The sequence below is a fragment of the Hyalella azteca genome, unplaced genomic scaffold (assembly GCF_000764305.2).
Source record: "Hyalella azteca isolate HAZT.00-mixed unplaced genomic scaffold, Hazt_2.0.2 contig12899, whole genome shotgun sequence".
Lineage (NCBI taxonomy): Eukaryota > Metazoa > Arthropoda > Malacostraca > Amphipoda > Hyalellidae > Hyalella > Hyalella azteca.
In genome coordinates this window covers 86,372-95,524 of record NW_025942841.1, presented here as the reverse complement: position 1 = coordinate 95,524, position 9,153 = coordinate 86,372, and the positions used below count along the sequence as shown (strand labels likewise).

Here is a 9,153-nt window from a genome sequence, read left to right as displayed (position 1 = left end):
CCATCAGCTCTGGTGGCCATTAGCCCTGGCGGCCAAGCCTAGTCATCCATCAGCTTTTGTGGCCATCAGTCCTGGTGGCCAAGCCAAGTCGTCCATCAGCTCTGGTGACCATCAGCCCTGGCGGCCAAGCCTGGTCCTCCATTAGCTCTGGCGGCCATCAGTCCTTGTGACCAAGTCATAGCAACCATCAGTTCTGGAGGCCAAACCATGGTGGTTTTCAGCTCTGGGCTCTGGCGTTCAAATCATTGCGACCATCAGCTCTGACGGCTAAGTCACAGCGGCCATCAGCTTTGGCAGCCAAGGTGTTGCGGGAAAGCTATTACCTAGAAAATCTGAACCTGGTAACAGGGATACTTCTTAAATATCTAAACCTAAAAGAAACACAGAAAATTGAACATAGAAATTACATAACGAGAAAATAGTTAATAACGATAGCTATAAAGTTCATGGAAAAAAATAGAATAGAAATCTCAATACGTTCGCTATAGGGACAGGATTGTCATGATGCTACAATGATTGAAGGCAAACTCGAGAAATATGCTAATTTCAACTCATGGAGTTCTGGTAAAAATTGAAGGTATGTGGGCTCAGTCGTCGATAAATTACTCAATTAACCGAGAACTGTGGCAAATACCCATAACTAAGACCAAGCTCACCCAAACTCTAGACATAAGCTAAGTTTGACTCTTGGCAGTGAGGGTGAAACTTTCAGGCATTTAGGTTGTCATTTTTGAATCATTAAATTAACCGATCCCTTTAAAATCCCCAAGAAGTTCTTTCAAAATCGAGAAATATATTAATTTTAACGGCAGTGTCGGTAATACGTTCATATAGTAGCTTCAGTTCTGAATTTTTTAATTAACCGATAAATGCCGCATATCATCACGAAGCCCTCAAAAATTAAAACATTCTAATTTTAATTACTAGTATTTTTGTAGATTGCGGTGGAAAATTAAATGTTTATTTCAAGTTTATACTATTTAAAACACAACAAGGAAGTACCATCATCATAAATTTTTATCGGTCAGCGAAATTGAAAAAAAAAAACTAAATCGTATTATTTGGCCGAAAAAGTCTTGTCTGGTAAACCTGGTTATGGTCATGGCTATCATGACGATCACGTCGGCTGATCGTGTATAGAAGAAAGGAAGGGGATAGGAAATGAAATTAATCCAAGTCCCTTGCAGCAAAGTGACCGCCGCGTATTTATTGAGAAAAACGTGAAGCTCCATATACTGCGCTGGATTGTAACCGATTGCAGTTGAACTGGAGGATGCAGAGAGAAGAAGGAGCTATAAGGGGAACTGGCCGGGGTAGAGAGAGAGAGGGCGTTTAGCTGTGCATGAATCTGGCCAGTCTGTTACAGGAGGGCAGATAAGTCGTCTTAGAGGCTTGAGGAGTACAGAAAGATGAAGCCTCGCTCGGTCACTGGACAAGAGTACTAACTGCATGAGTATAATTGTGGACAATGGTTAGGGTGAAGCGTCTACATGTGGCGAAAAGTGAGCAGGAAGGAATGTAGGTAGGCCATAGAAGTTCTTGAGAAGAAAAGCAGGCGGTCACAGGGAAAGATTCAGTGACCAATACAGGTAAAATGAAACTCTCCTCCGATGCACATAGTACCGAGCCATCCCTCTACCGAGAGGCGCGCCCTGACCAGAAATGTCTGCCAAGAAGCCCGGTTGACAATCCAAGCCAGGGCATCCAGTCGACGCAGAGGCAGCAGAGATCGGTCAAGAAACTATATAAACCCCTATTTTCTGAGTCCATGTAGTGCCGACATAAATATTGCAAAACTGACAATAATGAGAATAAAATTAGCAATGATCACATTTTTATTCTCGATCAAAACGGATTGTTGGTACCTAATTAAAGGATACATTGGTTTAAATTAAAAGCTTTACTACTTAATTGGACGCTGGCATCCAAAGGACCATAAAGTGTATGAAATAAAATGTTTCGTAACTGTTATAAAATAACGCACAATGCAATATTTATTTTGATGGTAAACATTTAAAAGATAACTGCGGCGATGAATTAGCAGGAAAAAAACATACGATAACAATAATAGAAATTAGAAAAAAAATAATATATGTAAATCTCAATAAAAAACAAATCAAATATGAACCGCGGCATAATGAGACTGCAAGACTGATCGTAATTCATGTGTGAACATATGGCGATGACTTGGTTCTTCCCACGAACTTGTATTCGTAGACATCATTGCTTCACGAGAACATGTAGTCGATTGTGGCTGCCTGTAACAAACCAAATCAGTGAAAAGTTTTCTTGCAACTTAGCGTTTAAATAAAATCGCACAATAAATGGCGCCATAAAACTGAATGAGCAAAATTATTCAACGTTTTCATAATAATTATATGCCAGTAATATCCACTGTACAAAATGTTTATTAGAACTGCAAATTGTTCATTGGGAGTCTAAAGTGGTTATTGGCGTCAGGCCAAGGTGATGGTTAGTGATTACTGACCGGCAGGGAGTAGATCATAAGGAAGGCGAAGAGGAAGAGGAAGAAGATGACTAGGAAGCTGATGAAGTGCCACTTGTGTTTCTTCCACACTACGAACTTGAAGGACTTCCAAGGCGACGACAGCCAGAAGAAAGAAGTGCTCGGGCGACTGCAACAACGTTCATGCATGTCATCATTTTATATCCATAAGTATATACAACTATTATTGCAATGCTTCATAAATGTTTCATTTACACTAATATTTGGCACATTTGCAAATCGTACATTTTAGCTCTACAGATTTCGTAACCTATGAGTTGCAAAGAACGAAAGTCTATTCAACAAAATCTCAGAAGCAAAGTTAATTATCGTTTATTTGGGGAACGAGTTAAGCAAAAACACCGACTTTGGTTCGGGGAGTTCAGGGTTGATGTTGGGGTCTGCTCTTCCCAAGCCGGCAGGACGCAGCTTGGCCTCCTCCTCCGACAACACTTCGATTTCGGCCTCCAAACAACCCTGAGGGCGAGATGGACGTTAACGCCGAAGAATTTAAGTGAAACAAAAGTAACTTTTATCAGGCTTATCGGTGAGAAATGCAAAATCAACGCACAAGCAGAGAAATATTTCATAGTATTGCTTCCAAAATGCTGTTATGGAAAAACAAGAAAATTAATCTTTTATGTCAATATGCGGACATATTCAGACCACAGCAGCTCACCACTGCACCTCCGCAGCTCACACCGTAAGCAGTAGTTACGGTATCCTAAGGCGTCGCATTTAACCACATGAATCAGTTTCTAGTGATGAGTTACTATAGCAATTTCAATAGGTTCGTAAATCTCAATCTTAAACTACATAAAAAAACTGAGCTCCAAACCAATGTTAACTCCGAAAATCAGTTTCGTTATTCTTCACCTTTTTAACTTTAGTAAAATGACCCAAATTGGTGATGAATACATCTCTCAAGCAAGGAATTTTATATATGTATATACTCGTATATACATATCATATATGTTAGGTAGCTCCTCAGAAATTAAGAAATGCAATGAGCTGCGACTCACGGCGATTTGGGCTTTGCCGTCGACGTTTCTAGTGAAGGGGAAGTAGCCGAAGACGCGCTTCACTTGGAAGAGATTGACGAGAGGGGGCGCCTCGTCAGCGGGTGCCATCAAGATGGTGGTTGAGAGGCCGTCACTAGAACTGGCTGGAATATCAACGTCAGGCCGTAGGCGGACGTCGGCCAGGTTGCGGTACGGCTTAGGGAGCCGGCACAAGTTCAGGGTCATCTCACCTGGTCATAACATGGCGGGTTGGCGATAGCAGTACCTTTTGAACGTGGGCAATGACGGCAAACATTCTCTGATGACATCATTGAGAGTCCCACCCACTGAGATTTCAAAATCCATTCAGACATTCCTATCAACTGAGATAGTCCCACCTACTGAAGCATTACCATCAACTGAGATATTCATATCCAATGGGACAGTCCCACAATCAGAGAAATTCCCATCCACTGAGACAGTCCAACCCACTGAGACTGAGAAATTCCCATCCACTGAGACAGTCACCCACTTAGGTAGTCATCACGCAAGATGAGGTCGCTGTCCCAGAGCTGCAGTGTAAGTTGTGGGGGGCGGCGCTCCTCGGTCTCGTCGAGGGCTAGGAAGTGGGACTTGCGCTTTAGCACCAGGCACTCCTCCGCCTCCAGGTACTCCAGCGGCAGCACGAACCTCCAGTTGAAGTTAGCCTCTCCGTCCAAACATCTATTATTACGACAAAATTTTGAAAATTGTTTACAGACTCAAGATAGCACGGTAAACATTAACAATACATTGTTAAATAAAATGACATCTACGAAAAAATACGAGCAACTGTTTTCAGGGTAAAATATAAGTAAATAAAGTTCATTTAGTAGGCGTGCCGATTCTACAAGGGAACAACCTTAGAATGCTTCTTAAACTTCCAAGGTGCTAAAAACCATCTATTAAATGGAGGAAGAACCCAAAATGCTCTCTCACTAGTGACTAGATAAACCCGGCTGCTTGTAACATTCTAGAGAAGACTCCCTAAGGGCGAACGCTGATCTACTTTTTCTTTAGCAAGACAGCCGCTTTTAGCTTCATGGCTTAGTGGCTACAGATGACTGCTGGTTATTCATTGGCCTCCTGAAAAGACCGCTTTTCAGTCATCCATCGTAACTGCAGGAAAGCGACTTTAGTGATTCCGAGTTGCAGGGTGGATGGTTAAAAATTTCTGCCATATATGGTTGGATTTAGAGCGTTTTACTACTCATAGCTTCTCAATAAGTTGATGCCTTGCTGATGCCTCGCTCGTTTTGTATGTTTATGAAACTTCAAATGCAAACTTGATACTTACCTAGCTGTACAAATTTATTTTAAAGAAAAAACCGCTTGCAATTGGTGCCAGGACAGTAAAAGGACTAGCCTGTAATGGATGTCTGTCTTGAGCACATGTTCGGTGCCCTGCAGCCAGCCCTTCACGTATACGTCGGACATTTGTTCCCCGACGATGTTGGTCTCTTGCAGCGGCACATCGTGCACGTTGTAGATCACAACCCGCACCTCGTATCTGCGCACAGGAGAGCATCTCAGGCATTGTGGTGCCTGACCTCACTCACACATTTTACTCGTAAGCTCTGCGCAAATCATTGTACGTAAGGCCCACATCACTCGCTAGGCCCATATTGTACGCCGGGAGCACATTCGCTCAAGAAACATCATACGGTCTATCCAAATAATCATTCGCCTGGCACGAATCGCACTCACGACACAAATCATCCACACGGCAGACATCATTAGCTTGGCGTCTATCATGCACATTTACCCTAAAAACCTTCAAGGAGCGTTGGATATGTTTCTGAGCACAATCCCTGATCGTCTGCCTCTGCAGTACTACCGGCAGCAAGAAGCAAGCAAGAACAACGTGCACCAGCTGAGACAACTGAGGGCAGATGCGCGGTGTTAATGACCTGGTTCTCCTGAGCGGCGAGGACCACTTGCCTACCTTGGCTGAAGCAGCAGAATACCGAGTCTCTGAATCTCAGGCGCCCCAAAGTGGCCTGGGACTTCTACGACCATGAGGCTTATCGTGACAGACATAGTTCACGCACATGGCGCACATCGAACAAATGAAACGCCTCAAACGCACAGCATCTATCATGCAGAATTCACAAAGCGCACATCAGGCCAAAGGTGTGCCATGCAACTGGCGAACATTAATGCCATGGTCATGAATTTTGCGTTGATCGTAGCCTGACAATGTCGCACTTGTGAGGCTGCCGCGGGGTGATGTCCACTGGTGGAGGAATGTGGGAGGCGGAGGGGAAGAGGTCCACCCACAGGAGGATCTGTCCCTGAGGGAGGCCAGGTCGGGACGGGTGGTGAAGGGTGCGCGTCTCCACGTGCTCGGGCACGAGATGGAAGGCCGCGTGCAGCACGTGCAGCGCCAGACGCTCACGTGCACAGCCAACGGTGGAGGGGAGAGCCACGTCCTGTGGTTCTGTGGTGACGTAACTTGTAAGATGCCGTTACATGACACAAGATGTTTAACACAATCGCACACCAACCATCGTGACCAGATGACGTTAGATGTCGTAAACCCAGCACCCTCTTGACCACTTTACATAAAATGTCCTAATGCAAACTACAATGCCGTTGGTACCTCAATTATAAATGAGCTCTACCGCCTACCGCCCATGAGTACAAGTGGTAGTTTTGGTACGACAGCTGTGTCACAATAATATTGCTATTCCTGTACGATGTTTGTATTGTCTGTGGTGGGTGGTTGCGTTAGGGGATAGCTCACCAAAGTCGTCGAGGGTGTAGGTGGTGTCGCCGAGGGTCACGGCGGGAGGGTCGAGCTGCTCCTGCAAGTGCAGGTGTTCGAGTCCTGCGAACTCCGTAAGGATGACTGAGGGGAGCTGAGGATCGCGCCAGCGATTACTGCCACTCCTGCATATAAACTCATCGTAAGTCAAGATATACCTACTGCACAAATCCTTCGTAAACCAAGTGACATCATGAGACCAAGTGAGATCAAGAGACCAAGTGACATCAAGGTCGTCAGTGTTGGATATTCTCCACAAAGCAATGCTAGACACTTAAGAACAATATTGATGTAGGAAGGCTATTATATGAACTAATGACACGCATGTCACCATCTAACTAATGGCACGCAAGACACCATTTAACTAATGGCACGCAAGACACCATTTAACTAATAACATTGCAAACACTCACACGTGGTACTGCCTGGCGAGCCCCAGGGTGGCGCGGTGGCGGGTGAGGTAGCGGTTCTCCAGGTCGATGCTGGTCTCGCCGATGAGGTCGTCTGCCGACGTCAAGTCTTTGTCCCACACTTGCACGAGCAGGTCTTTGTTCACCGGCAGGCAACCGCTCACTTCAAACACTCTATGTCAGTGTGAGGAGATCATAAATAAATAATTAGACGCAATAATTGCATTATAAGACACTGGTACAGGCTTTGCTTTCAGTAGGTTTGCACATTACCCTTTTCATTAAGAAAATAGGCTGAAAAGTTAAAGAATTTGTTCATAGCAAAGTATTCTGAAAATCAAAATTGTCGTTGCAAACCGATTATCCTGAGAGTCCATGTCAACAATAAGTTTACCTTCCAAGTTGTATTCAATCATTTTCATGCAGAAACAAAAACGGCTTTCGATTTACTTAGAAATGAATATAATTCTACTAACTCTTTACAAAATAAAATTTCGAATTTAAAAGAAGCAAATTACAAGGATAATGGACCTGTATCACGAAAACGGGCGCAACTTTGGCCAGAATTGTCATTCAGGTAACTGTGTAACTTCGATCAGCATTAGACAATGACTTGCAATAAGTAAGCCTGACGAGCCTATATGACGGATGACGGAAAAGTAAATCCTGCGAATTGCCTATACTGTTAACCCTGGTGACCGAATTTCCCAGACTGAACTGTCCTGTAGACATGACTCACTCCCCGAAGATGGGGCAGAGGGTGTTGGGGCGATAGTCCTTGACGCTGCTGCGCGTCTGCTTGCCGAGCTTGACGACGACGTAGGGATCCGACGTTCCTGCCGCGTCTTTAGGGGCGAGGTCCTTGGCAAGCACCACGTACACCCTGGCGGTGACGTCACGGGGGGAAGGCGAAGGAAAGGAGGAGAGCAGCTTGGGGGGCTCGGGGCTGCCACTTCCGGTACCCAGAGGATATATCCGGAACGTACCCTGGGTATTGGGTTAAAGAATGTCAGGTGAATGGTTCTGAGTTTTCTTTGTCGAGTCAAAGTTCTCCCTGTCAATTTCAGTTGTCATCGTCAAAAAATGATTTTACTTCAACCTCAAGTTTGTTTCAAGTTTAACATTATCTTTAGATTAAGTTCATTTCGAGTCTACCTCAGTTTATGTTCACCTTGAACTCGCCGACTTGGAGAGCGTCCTTGCCCTTGCCCCGAGTGAGGGGGATGGTAGAGATGAGGTCAGTGAGTCCTGAGAACCGAGGATCTTTTTCCAGTTCTCCGTTCAGCACCTCCAGCATCTCGTACCTGTGGATGGACCCTTCAGTGGAACCTATAGACATGAAACTCAACATAGACCTCTTCAAATATAGTTTATCCAATGAAGTGACCTGTAAGGAGGTCACTTCATTGGACCTTCCAAATATATGTCGCTTCATCGGATCCTGCAAACAGAAGAGCCTTTAGTAAACCCATTGAACATTATAGCCATCTGCGGGTCACTACTGCGTCACAACAAGATGGCACCACACCTTCCACTCTATAGTGACCGCTCTCCCGCTGAGGAAGACGGTGGTGGAATCGAAATGGGGAAGCGGCGAGGAGTGTGGCCGGCAAGTGGTTGAGGAATGCGGTAGTTGTATTAACATGGGGAGGCAGTGAGGAGGATAGTGAACTGAATTAATAAAATAGGGAGGCGGTGACTAGGTTAGTGAACTGAATTAATAAAATAGGGAGGCGGTATTAATATAATATTGTACTGTAAAATATAATATAACCAAATATAACATATTACATGAAACAAGGATATTAATGGATGCAAGGATGCAACATATTAATCTGGCATGAAGTGAATGAGTTAATATGAAGCAACGGAACATACAGTACTAGGAACAGCGGCGTTCAGTTCCTAGTTTTTCAGTTCGTATAAAGGGGGAAATGAGATATCGCGAAAAGAAGCGAAGATAAATAAAGTAAATTGAAGGTGCTGGAGATAAACGGATGAAATGAAAAAAAAAAGCTAAGCCGAGATAAAATCGTCAAAGGAAGATATGGGATCAAAGGATATGAATAAAATACATAAAAGACTTGTGAGGAAGCTGAGTTTAAACTAAGTTATTAGACAGCGGCGCACAGAACTGCGGGACAGACCATCGTGGCGTGAAGGTAGTCGTATCAATCGTCAGCTAAGGAAAGATCGGGTTCCAAAGGCCGGATCCCTTGTGAATCAAGTCACGAAAAGTCCAAGAATCGGCAACATGCCATGGGCCTATTTCTTCAGTGCCGACACTTCTATTCTATTCTATAAGGAGCTAGGAGCAGCTATAGTCAGGATCAGAAGTCGTAAGGATCAGAAGTCGTAAGGATCAGAAGTCGTAAGGATCAGAAGTCGTAAGGATCAGAAGTCGTAAGGATCAGAAGTCGTAAGGAGCAG

General features: G+C 44.3%; 1 protein-coding gene across 1 annotated transcript in view; it reads right to left on the bottom strand.

Annotated features, from left to right (window-relative positions):
- Positions 1-1,824: 1,824 nt before the first annotated feature.
- Positions 1,825-9,153, bottom strand: part of LOC108666080 (myoferlin) — a 32,829-nt gene continuing 25,500 nt past the window's right edge. Inside the window, exons 29-39 of the mRNA XM_047883450.1 lie at positions 7,895-8,052; positions 7,463-7,710; positions 6,727-6,897; positions 6,293-6,438; positions 5,755-5,986; positions 4,913-5,056; positions 4,040-4,230; positions 3,529-3,758; positions 2,874-2,983; positions 2,489-2,636; positions 1,825-2,258 (exon numbers count right to left, since the gene is read on the bottom strand). Coding sequence (XP_047739406.1) covers positions 2,229-2,258; positions 2,489-2,636; positions 2,874-2,983; positions 3,529-3,758; positions 4,040-4,230; positions 4,913-5,056; positions 5,755-5,986; positions 6,293-6,438; positions 6,727-6,897; positions 7,463-7,710; positions 7,895-8,052 — 1,808 coding nt within the window. The 3' untranslated portion in view covers positions 1,825-2,228. The remainder of the gene's footprint in view (positions 2,259-2,488; positions 2,637-2,873; positions 2,984-3,528; positions 3,759-4,039; positions 4,231-4,912; positions 5,057-5,754; positions 5,987-6,292; positions 6,439-6,726; positions 6,898-7,462; positions 7,711-7,894; positions 8,053-9,153) is intronic.